This window comes from Molossus molossus, unplaced genomic scaffold (genome assembly GCF_014108415.1).
Source record: "Molossus molossus isolate mMolMol1 unplaced genomic scaffold, mMolMol1.p scaffold_m16_p_2, whole genome shotgun sequence".
In the NCBI taxonomy this organism is placed as follows: domain Eukaryota; kingdom Metazoa; phylum Chordata; class Mammalia; order Chiroptera; family Molossidae; genus Molossus; species Molossus molossus.
Window position 1 is genome coordinate 10,294,050 of NW_023425355.1, and position 23,276 is coordinate 10,317,325.

At 34.6% G+C, this 23,276-nt stretch overlaps 1 protein-coding gene across 1 annotated transcript in view; it reads right to left on the bottom strand.

Annotated features, from left to right (window-relative positions):
* The window catches only part of BRWD3 (bromodomain and WD repeat domain containing 3), a 114,175-nt gene that overhangs the window by 44,257 nt on the left and 46,642 nt on the right, over nt 1-23,276 (bottom strand). Inside the window, exons 9-18 of the mRNA XM_036270318.1 lie at nt 17,490-17,590; nt 16,913-16,983; nt 15,907-16,007; nt 14,274-14,314; nt 11,078-11,182; nt 10,249-10,402; nt 5,215-5,349; nt 4,059-4,187; nt 2,910-3,135; nt 1,165-1,329 (exon numbers count right to left, since the gene is read on the bottom strand). Of these exons, the coding sequence (XP_036126211.1) occupies nt 1,165-1,329; nt 2,910-3,135; nt 4,059-4,187; nt 5,215-5,349; nt 10,249-10,402; nt 11,078-11,182; nt 14,274-14,314; nt 15,907-16,007; nt 16,913-16,983; nt 17,490-17,590 (1,228 nt within the window). The remainder of the gene's footprint in view (nt 1-1,164; nt 1,330-2,909; nt 3,136-4,058; nt 4,188-5,214; nt 5,350-10,248; nt 10,403-11,077; nt 11,183-14,273; nt 14,315-15,906; nt 16,008-16,912; nt 16,984-17,489; nt 17,591-23,276) is intronic.

Genomic DNA, 23,276 nt, shown 5'->3' on the forward strand with positions numbered 1-23,276 from the left:
GTGGCCTGAAAATATTAAATGGAAAATTCACAAATAAATAATGCATAAGTTTTTAATTGTACTCAATTCTTAGTAGTGTGATGAAATCCTGAACTGTTTGTTCCACTCTGTCCCCGTGGGACGGGAATCACTTTGTCCAATTTATTCATGCTGTATAGGCTATTTGTGACTGTCTAGGTTATTAAATCAGTTATTCAGAGAGAGAAGAAATCACAATCATGTAACTTTTATTATAATGTATAGTTATAATTATTCTATGTTATTATTAATTGTTATTACCAATCTCTTACTATGGCTAATTTATAAATTAAAATTATCATAGGGCCCTGGCCGGTTTGGCTCAGCGGTTAGAGCATTGGCCCATGGACCTGAGAGACCCGGGTTCAGTTCCCATTAAGGGCATGTGCCTCGGTTGCAGTTTGTCCCTGGTCCCGGTTGGGGTCGTGTGGGTGGCAACCAGTCAATGTGTCTCTCACATCAATGTTTCTCTCTCTTCCTCCCTCTCTCCCTCCCACTCTATCTGAAGATAAATGCAAAAATGTCCTTGGTTGAGGATAAAAAAAAAAATTTATCATAGGTCTGTGTGTTCGGTACTATCTGCAGTTTCAGGCATCCACTGGGGATCTTACAACCTATCTTATGCAGATAAGGGGTGGGGGAGTGACTAATGTATATTAAAATAAACCACTCGAATTTCTTAAAGTCATATGAGCCACAATGATAATGAGATTATGTCACTGTTGGTATATCTATTATTACAATTGTAAATTAATAAAAATGTTGTTTTTCTGTAACTAAAAAATATTGAAAATAGCCCCAGCTAGTATGGCTCAGTTAGTTGAGCGTCGTCCCATGCACCAAAAAGGTCACTGTCGATTCCCAGTCAGGGCACATATCCAGGTTGCAGGTTTCTCCCTGGTCAGGGTGTGTACAGGAGGCAACCGATCAATGTTTCTCTCCCACATCAATGTCTCTCTTTCACTCTAAAAAAATCAATAAAAACATATTAAAAATAAGTATCATCCGGCACACACACACTCACAAAACAAAATGTTGTTTTTATTTACAAACCTAAAATGTTTCTCACCTGTAATTACTTGGTATAAGTAAAATAATTAATACATATTTATCAAACATTTACAAAATATATATACACATACTTACCACCATTAGAATATGATCTATTAACTGGAAAATGTGGAACATCTCCTTCATTAATTAGTCTCAGATCTTGTTCTCTCTGTAGCTCCCTGATTATTCCATCAAGAATGCTCTCATCTTGGTCATTGGTTTGTTGCCCAATCACCTGTTCTACCACCTCACCATCACCTTAATGAGACCAAAGATATAAAGCCACTAAGTTACTTAAGTTTTAGTATACCCTAAACAGAGTAAAAACAAGCTTAATACACAAATTTCTAGATAAATAATAAAAAACAGGATTAAAAAGAAAATAAAGCATATATCAAACAAGACACTTTTAAAAGAACTTCAATTTTTTTTGGTCTGTCAACTTGACTTAACCAATATCCCGGACTTAGACATTATTTTGAAGGCTTTCTCATCATAATTAATAATTATTAAATTATTAATTTAAAAATGAATTCTCCCCATGGAATATTCTAAGCTAAAAGTTGGAAGTAGAGGTTTGAATAAGGTTTAAACAAACTCAAACACAGATACCTAAAATGTTTTGCATCTTTCTTTCATAACAATTTCCTTTCTGAAAGAAATCAAATTATGGTCGACACTTTCGAATGTTCTCTCTTTTGATAATACTTCAATATATTGATGAGTAGAGAAATTTTTATGATACACTGAAATTTAATGACTACTTCTGAATAAAAACATTGTTTCTATGATCTTTTTCTTTCTCAGCTACATCTTAGACCAGTTTTTCATCCTATCCTCTAGTCAGATTAAATGGTATCTAATAGAGTAGCCTAGTGATCAGGAAATCTTACAGAAAATCAAGTGTGATGAATTACAGATTATTTTATTCAGATGTGTTCATTTTACCTCCTACTTAATATTCATGCTTTCCCCCTTTGTTTAATAAATAGCATATAATCAAACTAACCATTAACGCATGATAACATCTTTTCATTGTTTTACAAATATTTATAAAGATCATAAAAGGATGTGCAACACTTCACTCTATCAAGGTCAATTCAAGTCTAAATTCCCTAGTAAGAAACCATTTGCAAGTCAGTAACTCACTAGCTCATACCTGGAAGAAAACCTACATGTAACAAAGATATGAAGGCATTCTGGTGTGGGGGTGGGGTGAAAGAGGCAGTGTACATAAGGGGAATGATTTCATGGAGAAAAGTTTATTTCAATGTCTTATTCTACTATCCTCCCATTATGCATCACCACTGTTTCAATATCCTGCAAGTCTGAGCATTACTTAAGCACTTACAATACCCCTCGCCAACATTATACTTTCTTGCTTTCCAAAATGAGTATATGTAAATACCCACTTCCTAGTTTGTGGTTTTTGAAGTGTACTCTTCTCAGCTCCATTAACTGTAGACTCTCAAATTAAAATACCAATACTATGAGCAGTGGAATTTCACCTATTATAAAAGCTTGGCACATTAAAGTTAGCACATGTAATCATTACTAGAAGTTAATCCTATAAACAACATGATCACATATGTGTTCAGGGCACTAAGAAAGCAGGTCATTCTTTGCTAGAGCATATTCTTGTTTGTCCTAATCCATTTATCGGTGTCCAGGTGAGATAAGCAATAGGGTAAGGTAAAAAGTACTATGCAACTGAAATTTAATAGAGGTAAAATATATTATAATCTGCCACAGAATTTCACAGGGGGCACATATCATAGAACAGCAGCAAGTATAACATTTTGCAAAATGTTTTAAATTTAATTTTAGAGTTAACATACCATTAGCCACATATCCCAGCTGTGGTATAAGTTGTTCATCTTTACAATTTTCCCGTCCTGGTACTAGCCTTTGGAATTTTGTGGGATGAGGATTTCCATCAACATCCACCAAGAATGGGGGAGGCATGAGGTGAGGAGCTTGTTGGGTTTGTTCATCTAATACATAGTTGTTGGCATCACGGATAAGAGGTCGATAATCCGTGTGGAAGAACATTTGATCTGGAATCTTTATGACAGATGTTTAGTATTTACGAGCACAGGGAATCTATAAATAAGCACTTATTTTCATTCCTACAGCACACACATTTTTCAAATCAGATTAATTTTTGCATTCTCTTACATTCCTCTATTACCATGTTTCCTCTAAGTAGAAGTGAATTACCTAGATTGTAATCCCATCTTTTCTCCACAAAATCCTGCAATCTGTATTACTTTCTGCCCCTATATCATATTTCTCCAATTAGGATAAGAAGAAGTAAAGCAACAACACAGTATATGAAAGTTGGTATTTTTAGTTAAGTTGCAAAAATCATACAAACCTTTATAACTTTTTTACTTGCTTATTTTTATTCAAATAAAGATAGATGGAGTGCAACATAAACAGTGAAGCAGGTAAATATTAATTGCCTAAAGATACTCAAAGGTGATACAAGTATTGAGATGAACTCAGTGATTCTGAATTCTCTTCCAACTCTAAGATTCTAAAATCTATTTCAAATTCACAGCTAATAAAATATAAGGAACTGATGAAGTCAGTTTCCAAAATATTTAAACAAGAGCAATAATAGGTAAAGTAGCCAAGCAAGAAAATAAACATTCGATCACCAGCTGCTTATCCCCAATTTATGATAAGTAGAGGATGCAATCTGGTAAAGTTGTTCTTCCCTATTATACCTGAACAGTTAGTACAGAGAACACGTTCTAAGTAAAGGGATTTTCTAAAGAATTTTTATATCTACATCACCTTGTATATATCTTAATCACTCTTAAGTCTTATATTCTGGCAGAGACAAAATTTTACCAAGAAAGTTGACTTTGTTATTTTATATCTATTAACACACAATGACCCTTATTAACTGAAGACTTCAAAGAAGTTACAAAAGATACAATCCAAAATTGCAGTCTACAACAAAAATTAAATAAACTAACCTTTTCGTAGTATTTACTGCATCCAAAACCAAAAAGCAGCAAATGCCCATGAGAATCTGTGCAGGCAAAATGGTTTCCATCTGGTGAAAATTTACAATCAAAAACCGCACCATGGCCTTGGCCTTCAATCTGAAATTTTAGAGGAATAATTTTGAATCGCCTTAAAAGTTAATTTTCAAATAGGTAGGCAACAGCTTCTGCTTGCTAATAACTTGAATTCTGTGAAGCATCAACATTCCAATGTATTCTCTGGCTTCTACAGCCAGAACCCTAATGGAACAGTAAGCTCAAAAAGAAATTAGGGAGAATAAAAACGCAATGGGTGGTATCAAACATTACTAGCAATGTCATATTTCAAAAAGTACTAAATGAGCGACTAAGGAGACTAAAAAATATCTAAACACAACCAAGTTGACAAAGTCGAAATATTATCTTCACATCTTAAATTGTAATGCAAGTAAGCCTTAAAATAACCATCCTAAAATTAAAGTACACAAATCAATTTTATTAACAAAAGACAGAGGGTATTATTAATGCTCTGAATCAGTATAAAGCCTATAAAAGGGAGCTCAAAGGACAACAATTTAGAAATGTTTAGTCACAACTCTTCTTCAGAGAGGGGGACTGAATATGTAGGATATGAGCAGTCCCCATCACCACAGGAAGGCGCTCTACTGGGAGAAGAAATAGCTCACCAGATTTTTACTTGATTTGTATGAAATATATATTAAGAGTATTCATACCTCCAATTCCACATTTACCAAACAACTCCCGATTACTAACTAAGCCATATGGGGTTCATCAGAGGCAGATAAAATACAGTCAACTGTTGAGATTCATAAATTAGGGTTATAGTTTAAACATTAGCTTTTTTGTAAGTTTGGTTAGTGTTAGCGCCAAAAGCTTATCAAATTTGAGTTTCTAGAGTTTAGGGTTGGGGATCAGAATTTAAAAAATGCTACCACCACAAAAACAGGGTCACCCTGAAAGGTATACTTCTCTACTGGCCTTATACTCATGTCTTGAGTCATTCTATTACTGTATGGATTTAAACACAGATCAGAAGATGTTCTTTGGCACTACGTATACTTTAATTACCAAGTGGTCATAAGAGAGAAGCCTGTTGTCATATGAACTGAGCACACTTTTTTCTTACCATGTTAAAATAATTCCGAATTTTGGTCCCCCGGTCAAGGTCCCAAATAAAAATGTTCCCATCATGGCCCGCTGAAAGTATGATCCTTTGATCAAAGGGATGTGCTTCCAAAACAAATACTTCATCATCATGTCCCTGTGATAAAGTCAATATTAAACATGAAAAGCAACCCCAAGCATCTAGTTTATTTGGTCAAAAGATTTCCGGAGTGTGCCATCAATCCAATTCAGATTAATTCATGCACACCAATTTAACAGCATTTACGACAGGGCCGCTACAATAACTACATAAGTAAGATTTCCTTGTATGTTTGTGCTGATTTTATAAAGTATTCAATAGAAAGAAGACCTGAAAAGTGTTTAAAACATAGTTCAAAACAGGTACAGCTCATTAATTAACCAAGGCCCTGAAGTGGAATTGGTATTTCTAGGACCCTGCTATTTAAAGGCACAGAAGCCCAGCCGGTGTGGCTCAATGGATTGAGCACTGTCCCATGGACTGAGAGGTCCCGGTTCAATTCCCCATTAGGGCACATGCCTGGGTTTCAGGCTCCATCCCTTGTAGGGGGTGTGCTGGAGGCATCTGATTGATGTTTCTCTCTCACAATGATGCTTCTCTCTTCCTTCCTCTCTAAGAAAATCAATAAGCCTGGCTCACTGGTTGAGCATCGACCCATGTGCCAAGAGGTCACTAGTTCAATTCCAGGTCAGGGCACATGCCCCGGTTATGGGTCCAGTCCCCAGTGGGGGGGCATGCAGGAGGCGGCCAATCGATGTTCTCTCTCGTAGATGTTTCTCTCTCTCTCTCCTTCTCCCTTCCTCTCTAAAATCAATAAAAAGAAAAATATTTACAAAAATTAAATAAAGACATATTTAAAAAATAAATGAAACAAATAAATAAAAGGCCACTGAAAATTTTACAAACAGCATTATTCATTAGGACCCAGTTATGCCATAGGAATAAAAGACAAACCATTGTTCTACATCCAGCAGTCTCTATCACTGGTATTCAAATTGTATTTTATGAGGCCCCAAGATACATTCAAACAACAAAGTATAGTGATCTGCCCTTTATCTACTTTATAGCTGAAGAAGTTTCATTTAATATGCTATCTGAAAAACGGATTGGCTTCTAAAAAAGTTTGAAAACCAATGCTCTATGTATACATTTCATTCTAATAAATCAATGATTATTAGTATATAGAGATCTTTTATCAGGGATCTGCAAACTATAACCTGTAGGCCAAATCCAGCTTCCAAACATTTTTGTACACACAGCCTGTGAGCTAAGAATGATTTTACATTTTTTAAAGTTTGTACAAAAACAGAATATGCAACAAGGATCCTATGTGGCCTGTAAAGCCTAAAATATTTACTACAGAGCCTCTTAAAGAAAAAAAAATTGCCAACATCTGATTTAGATCATTTCTGATTTTCCTTAATTCCTAGTTAGAGAGTACACAATTAAGAACAGGCTACAAATAAATAGAAAAGCATACAAGACATCCTGAAGTTGCGTTTCTCTTAATAAAATATCAGCATATTACACATCAAGAGCCTCTAGAAATGATCGTATTCTGAACCTAAAAAATACATCTTATCCCAAATAATTATATAAAAAACACAATAGAGTATCCTGCCATATTACCATTATGGACAAAAATATACCTTATTAAAAAATAACTGCAGATTGACTCAAAATGTGAAGTGTTAAGATGAGTAGGTAAAATCCCACTACAATAAATACTGTCACAACGGAAAATTTACCAAAACTCCTTTCCCACTGACTAAAATATTTTTCTATGTTATAACAAAAATTTCTTACTCAATAATCAAATCTGATATAGTAAATACTTTCACAGGATCCTAACAAGTAAACAATAAAATTACTTTGTTCAATTCTAATGATACAAGTACTTCAATGTATTATGGAAAAAAGAGGCTTTTAAATAGGGGAGTTTATATTTTGGTCATATGCCTTAGGATAGTTCATTAGTCACCAGATCTTGGGGAACCAAACCTAGTCAAATTCAGTAATGTCTTAAGATTTATCATCTGTCCTATTTTTATTTATTAAGTACACCTCTATTTCTACCACTGCCACACAAATCCAAATTATCATCATGGCCCACCCTACCTTCAACTCCTACAATATACCCAAAGGCATTCTTATCTCCATTCCAATCTATTCTCTCTACTCTGTCGCCAGAATTATACGGTATTTTTTCAAAAGCAATAATTAACATGTGATTCCTTTGCTTTTAAACTCTTTAATGAGTCCCTATTAGTCTTTGGGTAGATCTCACAAGACTTTCAATGGTCTGGCCCCTGTCCATTTATCCAGTCCTATCTAGTGACACTCTGTTTCTGCTTTCTGTGCTCTAGTCAAAAATTGGCTTTCTTTCAACTCCCTTCTACCTTAGGACCTTTGTACATGCTTTTCCCTATTCCCCTAAGGACCTTCCAACCTCTTCACATATGTAATTTATCAAATATTTATTGATCCCCTCCCATGTTGAGAAAGAAAATAAACAAGAAAATATAAGGTAGTGATAAACACTATGATGAAAATAAAGAAGATGAGACCACTCTAGATTGTTTGATCAGGGAAGGCCTTGTCAAGGTGACATTTAGGCTGAGACCTGGGTAATTTCTACCTACCTTTCAAATCTTAACTCAAACTTCACTTCCACAGGAAACTTTCTCTGACCCTCCCAGACCAGGTTTTATCACCCTATTGGAAACTTGCATTTTACTTTACATTTTTCTTTCTTAGTATTTATTTGATAATTTTTTTCTCCTAATATGCTGTAAACTCATTTGTTCCCAACACCTAACTCATTAGTGACTGGCCCACAGGAGATGCTCAATAAGTATTTGCTGAATGGAAGAACTTTATACCCCACTAAGACCCTGATATACAAAGTGCTAACAGAGAGATATAAGCTCTTTACCAAAACTAAGTAAATTTGACTGTTATAAGGACTGAAAGTAGTCTGTTCTAAAATTTCTGCAGGAAAATACACTAAAAGCAGATGACCTATGAGCCCATGAGAAGAGTATAAGTAAACATAACTCTAAATTAAGGTACTTATTAAGACAGAATTTTACATGGATTTGTAAAACCAATGGCTACAATATGGGCTTTGGAATTGTGATTTTTAGAGATATAGACTTGTGCTGTCTAATAATGTAGCTCTAGCCACATGTGGAGATTAAGCATTTGAAATGTGGTTGGTCTGAACTGAGATATTTTCTAAATGTGAAACACATAATAGATTTCAAAGAATTAGGGTGAAAAAAATGCAAAATATTTCATTCATAATTTTATATTAATCACATGTTGAAACACTACTAGTTTGAATATACTAGGTTAAATAAAATATATTATTAAAGTTAATTTCACTTGTACTTTACTTTTTTATTGTGGCTACTAGAAAAATTAATATTACATATGTGGCTCACTGTACTTCTATTAGAGCGTGCTGACACAGACAAACATTTCCTAAAAACAAATCAAACAAACAGTAAAGGATTTTGCACATATATTAACAGAAACTTATATTGGGGAATAGAGAGAGCCAGAACGAGGTAAACATTGGTTCACAGATACAAGGAAGAACTTAATATTCCACTAAACACGGTGTTAGAATTTTATTTAGGAAAGAGGACTTGGGAGGTGTGTGAAAGATAAACTGGAAATCCACCCAAAATTAAACAAATCTTTAGAAAGCTCATAGACGTTAGATAAGATTATCTCAAAAAGGAGCCAAATAAGTATTGAACCATAGTATGCTGCAAAGTAAACTGGGTCATGGGAATTGGTCTCTAGTCCCTCTCACTTGCTTCTGTATAAACCAGCAATGTTCAACCTTTTTCACCTCAAGGAACACATAAACTAATTACTAAAATGCTGTGGCACACCAAAAAAGATACTATATTTTTTTTGCCAATCTGAAAAAAAGGGCATAATTTTGATTCATTCACATCTGATGGCTATTGTTGCGTCGGTTGTTGTCATTTGTTTTATTTGACAATCTGAGGAAAAAGAGGTCAGGGACCCTGACTAAACAGACAGGTATTACATGGTTAAAAATTCTTGCGGCACCAGTGTGCTATGGCACATGGATTGAAAATCGCTGGTATAGCCCTGGCCGGTTTGGCTCAGCGGTTAGAGCGTCGGCCTGCGGTCCGGAGAGACCCGGGTTCGGTTCCCGCTAAGGGCACGTACCTCGGTTGCAGTTTGTCCCCGGCCCTGGTTGGTCGTGTGGGTGGCAGCCACTCGATGTGTCCCTTCACGTCGATGTTTCTCTCTCTCTCTCCCTTCCTCTCTCTCCCTCCCACTCTATCTGTACAAAAAATGGAAAAATATCCTCGGGTGAGGATAAAAAAAAAAAAAAAGAAAATCGCTGGTATAAACCATAGGGCAATCATTTGGCCCTTCCCTTTAAAGTACTTATGAATCAATAATTGAATTAACTTGAAGTCAACCTGTACTATCATAAACTGACAAGCACCAACCACACCATGTAATTTCAGTTATTATTCCTATCAACTTTCACACCACAAATATTGCAGCCTTTTGCTATGACAAATACATTTTTTAAAAGAGGAAGACACCTTTTTCTCCAACATCTTCCTCTTACTTCCACTTCTTGCATAAACAAGTCCATGAAGGAAGACTATAAAAGATACCCTTGTCAAAACAAAGTTAGTTCTACCACCAAAACAGTAACAACAAAAAGTCCCAATTCATGCCAAAAACAAAGTTAACTTATATATCCTTGACTGCATACAATGACATAACAGATAAATGAGTATCAGACCTGGAAAGGATGTTGAAAATTTTCATAACTGCTTTTAGCAGCTCTACCATGTGTCATCACATTTTTTCAGATATGTCAACAGGGGGACCCCGAATAGTTACTTTTCCAAGGGATAGTAAGTTATTAAAAAGTAAACTGGAACTTAAATTTCCTATCTTCTAGAATGCCCTTTGTGACCATTTTAATTATTCTAAAAATAGAATACTTACGGATAATGTATGAAGAAGTTGCCCTGTGACAGAATTCCAAACTTTCAAAAGGAAATTATTCACTGCAGTAATAATTGTGGTGTCATAGCGATCCCAGGCTACCATAGTCACCTTAAGTTTAGTGACCTTATCTTCTCCAGATGGCAAGTTATTCCTAAACAAAATAATTTGCAGTATTCACACACTATAAATTTTTAACAAAAGTGCAACTAAAATAGTAAATTATGTAAAAAACTTCTGCAGGATCATGCAAATATTTGCATATAAAAATCCTAAAATATACTTTTAAGCATTGATGAAATAAAATAATAAAAATGCCTACACAGGGCAGAACCAAGAGCTATTTTGGGGAGGAAGAAAAGAACACAAATGGCAAAAATTCTGCAGTTAGTGACACAAAACAAAACAAAAAGTGAAGTTAGAAAGAAATCTACAAATACCTTAAAAAATAAAACACAAGGTTATGATGGATACAAGAAAAAATGGAAAAAACATATACTGGATACTTTATTTCCTTAAATATTAAATTTTGTGAAACTAATAGGTCCTATACTAGGGCAGAGGATGTTTATGTGGGCATTAGTAGAGCACAGTAATCACAAGAGTCCAGAATTTTAAATGAATCAGCAACGTTTCTATCATCCAGTATGTCGGTCAACAAAGCAAAAGGTAATTTATTTAGAAACTAAGTACAGATGCAAATTTCACATCTATCAATTTACTCTAAACTAATCTGAAAATATATTTTACTTTCATTATTAAGTGTAATTCGATCATATAAGATACTATACCTTCTGAGAACCACTGAAATATCTAACATCAGTCTTACCCAGTCATTTTAGTAGCCATATCTAGCACTATACTCTTCCATTCCTGTTGCTGATATTGCCAAATTCTTGCTGTTCCGTCTCTGCTTCCACTAACAAATCTTAAACTGTAAAGAAACAGTAAAAATACCCTTATTACTTTCCTCCAAAAAGGAAATCACTTTTTTGCTAATTATAAAAGTAATATTTTCATCCACATATATGTTAGAAAACAGTTTGGCGGTTCCTGAAAAGGATAAACAGAGTCACCATATGACCTAGCAATTCCACTCCCAGGTATACGTCCAAAGAAAATGAAAACATACATAAGTCCACACAAAATCCTGTACATAAATCTTAATGGCATTATTCATAATAGGCCAGAAAGTGGTAACAACCCAAATGTCTATCAACTGACAAATGGATAAATTGTGGTATATCCATACATTCAAATAATATTCATCAATAGAAAGAGAAATAATGATACATGCTGCAACATGGATGAATATTGAAAACATTATGCTAAGTGAAAGAAATCAGTCAAAACAAGATTCCACTTATATGAAATGTCTAGAACGGGCAACTCTAGAGACAAAAAGTGAATAATGGTTGTTGCCCAGAGCTGAAGGTGGGGGTGTAAAAAGACTGTGGACTAAGAGCTAAAAGGTAAGAGATTTCCTTTTGAAGTGATGAAAATGTTCTAAAATTGACTGTGTTGAATGTTGCGCAACTCCATGAATATACTAAAAACCATTGAATTTTATGTTATGTGGATAATATCTCAATAAAATTGTTATAAAAATACACTCATTCAGCACTAATTGCATCATTGTTCATACTTTTCTATTCTTTCAGAACTTTATTAAAGACATACATATATAGTTATATATTTCCCCATACATATATAGTTATATATTTCCCCCACAGGAAATAAAATTATACTATATATAATGTTTTACAATGCTTTTCCCTAACTTACGTACATTTTTTAGATATATTTCTACATGTACAAAAATAAAATTACCATCATTTTTAACGTGTTCAACTATATGGATGTACCACAATGTACTGAATCAACACGCTAATGATGAGTATTTATATTATTTCCAGTCCAGTCTCCGTGATCATAAATAATGTAATGAACCTCAATATACATCTTTCTACAAATATATATATATATATATATATATATATATATATTGAATCAAAAGGTAGACACATTTGTAAAGCTTTTGAAACATACTGCCAAATTATGTCCCTGAAAAGCTTTTCTTAAAATAATTTATAACTTCATCAAAATTGTGGAAGAGTATCCCTTTTCCCTAAACCCTTGGCAATAATGAATGATATCATTCTTCATTATCTTGTTGTTTTTTTTATTGTTGAAAGTATTACAAATGTCCCTGCTTCCCCCCCACCATTGACCCTCTCCTCCCTGCTCCTATCCCCCTCCTGCTTTCCACAAACTGTCTGTGTCCATTGGTTGTGCATATATGCATACAAGTTGTTTAGTTTATCTCTTCCCACCCCCCCATCCCCTATCCCTCTGAGGTCTGTCAGTTTGCTCCCTACTTCCATGTCTCTGGGTCTATTTTGATCGACAGCTTATTTTGTTCTGGCTATTCCATAAATAAGTGAGATCATGTGGTACTTGTCTTCGAGTTATTTCATTCAGCATAATACTCTCCAAGTCACTCCATGTTATCACAAAGGGCAAGAGATCTTTCTTTCTTATGGCTGCATAGTAGTCCATTATGTAAATGTACCACGGCTTTTTTATCTACTCCTCTACTGATGGACACTTGGGTTGTTTCCAGATCTTAGCTATTGGAAATAGCGCTGCTATAAACATATGGGTGCATATATTCTTTCTGATTGGCATCTTAAATTGTAGTTCTTTGATTATTAGTAAAATTGTACATCTTTCAATGTATTTACTGACCACATAACTAATTAAGAGGGTTTCTCCTTTAAGAAAAGGGCAATGAATTTAAAAAAATGTAGATTATTCCAGCATGAAAAAGACAAACAAATCTTCAAGTGTGTAACTAAATGTAGTGCAATAAACCAACCTTAAAAATCATTTGTTTTTTTCATTGCTAATACTCTATAGATGTCATTCATGTAGACCACCATTATTTACTCTTGCATTTAACAAAGATGAACAACAAACATCATAGCAATCACATACTGTCCAAAAATAGTTAAAATAAAACGTGGCCACGCACATAAAGTCCATAGAGAAATATACTGATACAAGTTATGCTAAGCGGTTACATTTTTAATCTATTCTAGGTCCATTTTTATTCCAGGAAAGATCATCACCTTTCAGGATCAGATATTTGAGAGGGTACACAAATACCTCTATATAATTTCTGAGTTTTACAGACATTGAAAATACATATCATATGACTAGCAGATATAATCAGTGATACAGATGTTCAGTAGGAGACAAGGTAGCTAACACCTGGAGAAGTCAGGAAAAGTTTCAGGTAGGGCATGAACCTTAAAAGGAATACAAGACTTAGAAAAGAAGAGAGAAGAAGCAGAGGGAAAACAAGAGGTAAGGAGAACAAAAGGAAGGTGGAGGATAAAGGAGGGAAAGAGGAATGAAGTGGAGGTACATGATGACATTTCTGGGTAAGAATGGTGTGAGGTGAAGTATAAGCAAAAGAATGGATGAGAAGATCTATGTAGCATGTAATAAGAACAATGACTAAATGAATTAGGGTGAATTTAAAGATTTATATGGGAATAGGAGATGAATTAAGAATGTAGTCTAAATCCAGCTGTAGAGAGTTCTGAATGCCAGACTAAGACATGAATTCTATTCTGTAGACCAAGAAGTAACACTAAAATTTTCTAAACAGAGCAATGCAGATCTGGCAGAAATGGACAGGATGCATTTAGAAGAAAGAAGAAAACTGATGGTAATGGGTCAAATAATGGAATCCTGACTAAGGTGGGAGATAACATAAATGGGAAAAGCAAAATAAACAAAAAAGAAATAATTCAGAAAGAAAGCACTGATAGCCTATGATGACTACTGAATAGGAGTTTAGAGGGATGGGGTAAGGGTGTAATCAAGGATAGACAAGGGCTTTCAGCCTAAGTGACTGTACAGAAATAAATTATCTAGAGTAGAGGTAGCTACTTCTGAGGGAATGGAGATAAAATATGTCAAACATCTGTTTACAAAGATAGGTACTACATAGTTACCTGTCTCCATTATTACAGAACTGAACAGCAACAACTTTGTCCTAAAGACATAAAACAATATATTTTATTAGAATGAATTTATTTATAAAATGAATAAAACACTCTTCCCCTCAAATTCACATGCAAAAGCATCATGGAGTATATTTTTTAATGCTATAATTTTCTTAAAGAACTCAATTTTTCTTTAAAAGAGTAATGAAGGCTGAAACAATACATTAACTAAGGAGTAGTAATTTGAGACAAACCAGACATAAGCAAACCTGTTTCTAAACCATAATCTCAAAAGACAGATAGTTCTGAATAGGTATTAAGTTTATTATGCTTCTCATAAAACAGCACACTTATCTAAAATACCACCTTAAAAGAACTGATTTAATAGCTGTTGAGTGCAATTTCCCACTTAACTCTTTCAGAAATTTCAGAAAACAAATCAGTCATTTCCTGTTTCTCACATGGTTTATTACAATGGAGTTGTCTGACACTCTTCAGGTTTTATAGTTTAGATACTGCTATTTAAATCTTCTTTTAATATAATATGTACTGTACTGATGAGAAGATTAAAGTAAAAACCAAAACATTTGCCCTGGCCAGTCTGGCTCAGTGGTTAGAGCTTTGGCCTGCAGACCAGAGTCCCGGGTTCAGTTCCCGCTAAGAGCACGTACCTAGGTTGTGGGTGGTGATCAGTTGATGAAACACACAGATATTTCTCTCTCTTCCCCCTCTCTCCCTCCCACTCTATCTGAAGATAAACATAAAAATGTCCTCAGGTGAGGATAAAAAAAAAAAACATTCATTTTTCTTCTCTTTAATCTTTGATAATAAAGCTAAAATGTACCCTTAAATATTGTACACATTTTCAAAAACCACTCACTTGAACTTAATTTTTAAAAGCTCAGATAGTAAATATCTTTGTTATTAATTATTTTTCATTTTTAAAATTATTGGACTGTCTTTCTATGGTCAGATGCATCTATGATTCACACTGTTCCATGGCGTCACTGTAATATTTATCTGACAGAATCTGGATTCTCACTACTTGTTGCAATAATTGATCCAATGATAACAGCCACCACTGATGTCAACAGGGGATGTTTTAAGGTTTCTGACTTTTTCTGAGCTAGGCTCTTGCAAAAACAATTTTTCTTCTTCTTCCCCCCCTTGATTCTTTCTCATTCATTTACTACCTCCTTCCAACATTCTGAAAACAATCATACTAAGACCAATAAGCTTAATTCACTAAAAAGCATTTTTTCCTAAATCGTATTTAATATCTTTTAGTAAGTACATAGACATTAAAGGAACAAATATATAATTTGTTACATATAATTAAATATATCATTTGCTTATACAATTAATAAAATACAGCAGGTGAAAAGATGATTTTCATAAATTTTCACTGTAATATATGTATTTTTCTTTTTCCATATCGTCAAATAGAAATTATATTAAATATTATAACCATACTAAATCCAAAATTTCACTGATCTTCATTACTAAAGGGACATCTTACCATTTGGTTTCAGTACCGATCTATATTAAATTAGAGTAAAGACTAGAAAAGAAATAAAACCAACTCTCCAGGGTTGTTAAAAAAGAAAGCAACACAGTTATGCTTTTCTTTTTTTTTTCTTACCGTATGTGACTCTAACTCAGCAATTTTCTCAGGAATCTCAGAACCCAAATAATATATTCTAATCACATGGTCAGTGCTACCTGTTGTAATGAACATACCACCTGGAGGATTGAAAAACAAACATTGTACCAAAAAACTTAAAAAACCCTCTGGTTGTTTTCTTAGTTACATGCTAAATTAAATTAATGAAAAAGCTTCAAGAAACACAAGGTTATCTTCTAATGGCTACAGATATAGTAACATTTCAGAGAAAAATAAGTAAAATTCAAACAAAGAGAAATATTTAAAACACAACTATATCATTAATCCAATAAAAATCCATCAACTATACACTAAATACAGGACTTTGGATCATAAACACAGCCTCGAGAAATTCTTTATATTTATATTTAATGTAAACATAAAATTATTTATTAAATGACCTATATCTACAATTCTCGTTACAGTGGTGTTGAGTGCAAAAACTAAAACACTTTTCAGATGATGAAAAAATTCTGCAGATAGATGATGATGCACATGTATACAATATAATGTGAATATACTTAATGCCATAGAACTGTACATTTTAAAATGGTTATTAAATTGGTAAATTTTGTTATATTTTACCACCATGAGAAAAAGGTTAACTAGCGAGCAATTCTTAGCAGTAAAAAGCACTGTCTACATATTATAAATGTATCTTCTATATGGAGCCACAGTATATGTTTTCTGAAAAGTCAGGGCAGGATTTTAGTGTGGAATTAGAGGTGGAAAGGCTTTGTTTTTCCAACTAAATTCTGCATTATATAAGAACATATTACTTATAAATGAGAAAAAAACTCAAAAGGTATCACATGTTAGAGTCCGTAAAGGCCCGTCTGTTATAAAATACGGTTCATATTTTTGGCATGATTACATTAACACTTAAGCATATGTATTTTTTTCTCCATAAAATTGAAAAATATATCTTTCATAACTGAATCATTTAATATTTGGGGTATTCAAAACATTCAATTTTCACGCATACCAGAACTGAAAGATGAACAAGATATCTGAACTCCAGGTCTGGATCTCTCAGTAAATTTAACTGGGCGATCTCTAAGAGAAAAGAAAGATGTTTTTATTTTTCCTCATGTTCATTTAATGTGCAAGAACCTTAGCACAGTGGATATTGACTGACTTAGTATTAATATTATAGAAACCACAAAACTGAAGCAGTCAATAAGTACTAGTCTCATCATTCAGATTAAAAATGCACTTAACCTTATAAATATACTTTATGATATTAGTATTATTATTATAGCTTTACAAATTACCATGTTACTACTACCATTACAATTTCAAACTCTTACCAGAATAAGAAAGGAAAAAAATACCCATACACCAAAATTTTGTGTATAAATAAGTATTTTCAACATTAAATTCATAAAAATTTTATTCTAAAATCTCTAACATCTACTTGAAGTAGTATGAATGCATATACACACATGCACACATACATTTATATACTTAAATACATATACTACTAAGAAACTTTCAAGGTAGTAAAGAAAAATTAATGTACTTGACTTTTCACCAAATTTCTAACCCAATTGTAAACTTACCTAAACTTCATTGTTTTTACATGCCATTGCCAGAAACAGATTGTTCCATCAGCACCAGTAGAAGTGAGGTATCTGGTTGTGCCTTTAGTTGATGGACAAAACTAAAAAAAAAAATTCGAATTCAATTAGAAAGTTTTCATATTTAAACTTACTTTAAACATGCATGTTCTAAAATTATAATCACTTTAACAAATTCACTTAAGAATTTCAATTTCTATGTGTAAACAAGGACACAGACAATAATGCTGGGGGGGCAGGACTGGGAGAAGAGTGTCAATGGAGGAAGAAAAGAGAAACATCTGTAATAAAAATAAAGAATTTTTTTTTAAATTTCAATTTCAAGACATTATTTAAATATTTCAGATTAATCAATACCTTACAAAAATGTCAAAAAACTGAAGGAAAAAAATCAGTTATTGAATTTAGGATAAATTATTTTAGTCCTAAAAATAATTATTTTAAAATTATTCAATACCACTCTGTTTATTACTTCAATTCTTTCTTAGTCCTCACCCAAGGATGTATATTTTTCATTGATTTTAGTGAGAAAGAAAGAGAGAGAGAGAGAGAGAGAGAGAGAGAGAGAGACATTGATGTGATAGAGAAACATCAATTGATTGCCTCCTACATGCACCCGGACCTGGGATTGAAACTAAAACCTATGTACATGCCCTGACCAGGAATCGAACCCACAACCTTTAGTGTATGGGTCAACACTTCAACCAATTGACCCACTGGGCCAGGATTACTTCAATACTTTTATTGGAGTAAAAAACTCACAAAGTCATTGCTAGTTAAACTATTACAAATCTGCCAAATATATGCTTATATAGAAATAATTATGGAATGTTTAGTTCCATATGAATAGGGCATCAGAAATAAATCTATAATCAATAATTAGGTAACTAATATCTAAGCATTTGAGTTTTAATATTTTGCTTTAAACTATAACTTCAATGAAACACAGTATCAATGTAGTCCTTTTCGAATTTAAATCATTTCTATTTTAATGGATAATGCAAATTAGGTCAAATTTCTGTTCATATCATTGTGGAAAAAATAGATTAAAACAGTATATTTAAGTTGCCAATTTAAAGTATGATTTCTACCCTAGATGGACCCTGAATGACCTTTATCATGTAGGATTCTCAAGCTCTAATTCTCAGTATTTCACATGTCCTCAGAAAAAAATCAGAAAGAGATGAGCCACTGGGTGATGCCTGGGACAAAGGAAAAAAGGTACAAATCAAACCAGAGTCTCTAGCATACCTGTGAGTTTTTAAAATCTCAAATAGAGATAAATATATACCTTTCACTGAAATGAAGATTAAAGATCAAGATACACAGAATATAAATAAATTCTGAACTCAAATCAAAAGAAAATTACCATTATAGATATTAGAAGTCATATATTAAGCACAGAATTTCAAATGACTCTAGTTTAAACCAAACAAAAAATATCAATTAATATTATCCATTAATAGTTGATGTACAGTATAAGAAGCCAGTACTCAAGTAGTATGCTTATACCCTCACCTCTGAGATAGAGAAGCTTCCATTAAAAAGCTTAATCCACAGCGTATAGCAGGAGTCTACAAATTATAGCCCACACACCAAATCAAGCTTGCTGCCTGCTTCTGTAAATAAACTTTTATTGGAACACATCAACTTACACTGTCTGTGGCTGCTTTTGCACTGCAACAACAGTTAAGTAGTTGCAACAAAGATCATAGGGCGTCCAAAGCCTAAAATATTTACTAACTGGCCAATAAATTTGCTGATCTCTGATATATAGGAATAAGACAAGTAAATATTAAATAGTGTAATTTTATTAAGTTTGAAGAAATACTAAAAATGTTATTATTCCCATTATATTTAAACTGATTTATCACTCAAAAAGGGTGATATAGCTCATTAATGTACCTTAACTGGATTGCTTTTACATGAGAGATCATGTTAGAGATTATACAAATAAAACCCTTATATGTGCATTTCTGAATACAAATCAATACCAAGTTATTAAAGAAAATTTAAGAAATATAGAAAAACAGAATAAAAGCTACTTATTATAATCCCGCCACCCAGAATCAATCACTATTAACATCATACCATTTTATAAAAATTCTTTTTAAAGGAACAGGAACTATAATACACTGTAATGTTATTAAAGACAATTAGCAAAGAATAAATAAAGCATATAGAATGCATGCTAAATGGTGGTCATTAGTATGGACAAAAATTGAATTAAGGGGAGATACCAAATGCTGGTAAGGGGAATAATTTACAATTCTAGAGTAGTAAGGTGGTCAGAGAGGGTCGCACTGACAAAGTAACATTTGCACTAAGTCCTTAGAAATTGAGGGAATAAGCCATGTGAATATCCATGAAAGACTATTCCAGAGCCAAGAAACAGTAAAAGCAAAGGCAGGAATATAGCTAGAGTGGTCTTTAAAAAGCAGAGAAGGTAGCAGCTAAAGCAGAATGAGAAGAGGAAACAAGCAGAAAGAGGTTAGGTAGGGTAGACAGCCAGGGGCTGAGATGGTAAGGTCTTGTGTGTTACTATAAAGACTTTGGCTTTGTGCTTATAATAAAGATAGCAGCATAGTTCAATGTGATACTCACATTCTTCCACAACCACATCAAAATTACAAATAAACTACAAAACAACCATTATTCAGAATTGCCTGAAATCTATCTGAACGGAAGTCCTACAACTAAGGATATAAAGCAGCAGCCACATCAACACTGGTAGAAGGGGTGGAGATGAAGAACAGGCTGGTTCCACAATCATGTATGGTGGATAAAAATCAAGAGGGCCCAGCCGTATGGCTCAGTGGTTGAACATCAACCCATGCACCAAGAGGTCACCAGTTTGATTCCCGGTCAGGGCACATGCCCACGTTGTGGGCCCGATCCCCATTAGGGGGCATGGAGGAGGTGGCCAATCGATGTTCTCTCTCGTCGATGTTTCTATCTCTCTCTCCCTCTCCCTTCCTCTCTCTAAAATCAGTAAAGAAAAATTAAAAAAAAAAATCAAGAGCGATATCTCAGCTGCAGAGGTCCCCCTGAGGAGGAGGGATCTCAGCCACACACCAGGTGCCCCAGCTCAGGGTTCCAGTGCCAGGAAGAGAAGTACCCATAACTTCTGGCTAAAAAAATAAATTCATAGACACAGACAACATTACTGTGCTTACCAGAGGGAAAGGGGTGTGGGGGGAGGTAGAAGAGGGTAAAGGGGGATAAATGGTGATGTAAAGAAACTGGACTTGGGGTGGTAAACACACAATACAACATACAGATGATGTATTCTAGAACTGTATATCTGAAACCTATAATTTTATTAACCAATGTCATCCCAATAAATTCAATAAAAATAATTAAAACAAAAACAAAAATACAGTGTGGATTGTGGTTGAGTGTGAGGAAGGATTTCTGGAGTCGCAGGAAGTTCCTCTTAAAGGGCCCGAGCACAGACTTATTCAGACTCACTCCCTCTGAGCTCCAGCACTGGGCCAGCAGCTTGAAAGGCAGCAGAGACATACAGGAGGAACTGAAGCGTCTGGCATCAGGAGGAGAGCTGGGAGGATGGGGTCAGCGTTCTCCCAGACAGAAGTGCTAGTAGAGGTCATTGTTCCTTTTCTGAGCCCTCCCTCCACAGAGCCAGCAGGCAGCACCATATCTGAATCTCCATCAACCTGGCTATCACTGTCTGCCCCACCCTGGTGATTCCCTGATATCCAGCCCCACCCAACTTGCCAGCCTACTCAAGATGTTTCCAGTAGCTTTTCCATTTGAATAGCCTGCCTTGGCTCATGCTTCAGACTTCCCTAACGTCTCTCAAACAAGTAGCATCTGGCTTTTGCCTGCCCAGTACTTATAATAAAGATAGCAGCATACTGCTGAGTGACCCCAGGCCTAGCACTATCAACAGCAGCCAGCCTTGGTTTGCAGTATGGCCCATCCTGGGCACCTCCAAGTCCAGCACAGTAGCAGCCATCTGCAGATCACTTTGTAGCTCATGTCAAGTACCCCTGGGCAGAACACCTGTACCTGCTGGGATCCCCAGAGCCAGTGTACCTGGTAAACAGTTTTAGACCATGTCAAAGCTCCACCCAACCTCCTCCATAAGAGACATCTTCAAGGGGCAGAATCAGTGAGCACCAGAACCTTACTGATGTAAGTCCTTCTCCATAGGGTGAGACCCTGCCCAGCTGATCTCCAAAGTGGTTGCAGCCAATCCTTGTAGCCAATCAGCCTCATGGTAAATCTCTCCCATTGATGTACCAACAACAATCAAGGCTCAACTACAACTGAAGGGTGTATACAGCTCACTCAGCAGGGGGGTTGTCACACCTGGCATGCCCAGTTTGGGTGAACAGGAAGACTGTGACACTGGACCCTACAGACACCTACTACATCAAACCACTCTACCAAGCCCAAGAGACATAGAAGCTCTACCTAATACATAGAAACAAACACAGGGAGGCAGCCAAAATGAGGAGACAAAGAAACAGGTCCCAAATGAAAGAACAGAATAAAACTCCAGGAAAAGAACTAAACAAAATGGAGACAAGCAATTTACTAGATGCAGATTTCAAAAACTGGTTTAAGGATGTGCAATGAACTTAGGGGAAGATTAGGTGAACTTATTTAGTGAGAACGTCAACAGCATAAAAACAGGACATGGAAACCATAAAAAAGAACCAGTCAGAAATAAAGGATAAACTGAAATGAAGAAAAATCTACAGAGAATCAACAGTAGAGAAGATGAAGCCTAGAATCAAATCAGCAATTTGGTATATAGGTATATAAGGAAGCAAAAAAACACCCAATCAGAACAGCAAAAAAAAAAAAGAAAGAATAAAAAAAAAAAAATGAGGATAGTGTAAGGAGCTTCTGAGACAACTTCAAGTGTACCAACATTCACATTATGAGGGTGCCTGAAGAAGAGAGGGCAAGAAACTGAAAACCTATTTGGAAAAATAATGACAGAAAACTTCCCTAACCTGTTAAAGAAAAGAGTTCCCAACAAGATCAACCCAAACAGGCCCAGCCCAAGACACATCAAAATTAAAATGCAAAAGGTTAAAAACAAAGAGAGAATCTTAGAAACAGCACAAGAAGGGACTGGCAAGAAATATTCAAAGTGATGGAAAAAAAGAACCTATCACAAAGATTACTCTACCCAACAAAGCTATCATTTAGAATCAAAGGATATATCAAGAGCTCCCCAGATAAGAAATAGCTAAAGGAGTTTATCACCACCAAACCATTATTACATGAAATATTAAAGCGTCTTTCTTAAGAAAATAAAAAGATAAAAAATATGAACAATGAAATGACAATAAATACATATCTTTCAATAACCGAATCTAAAAAAACAAAATAAACAGTTGCCAGATGGGAGAGGGTTGAGGGAATGGGTGGAAAAGGTGAAGGAATTAAGCAGTATAAATTGGTAGTTATAGAATAGTCAGGGGGAAGTAAAATACAGCATAGAGGATATAATCAATAATATTTTAAAAACTATGTATGGTATCAGATGGGTATGAGATTTATTGGGATGATCACTTAGTAAGTTATGTAATGTCTAATCACTGGGGTGTACACCTGAAACTAATATAATATTGCATGCAAACTATAACTGAAAAACGAAAAATGATTTTAAAAACAGATTTTCTATGGCTTTAACTCTGAGTTTAAAAGCTATTGAGGGCCCTGGCCAGTTTGGCTCAGCGGTTAGAGCGTCGGCCTGCGGTCCGGAGAGACCCGGGTTCGGTTCCCGCT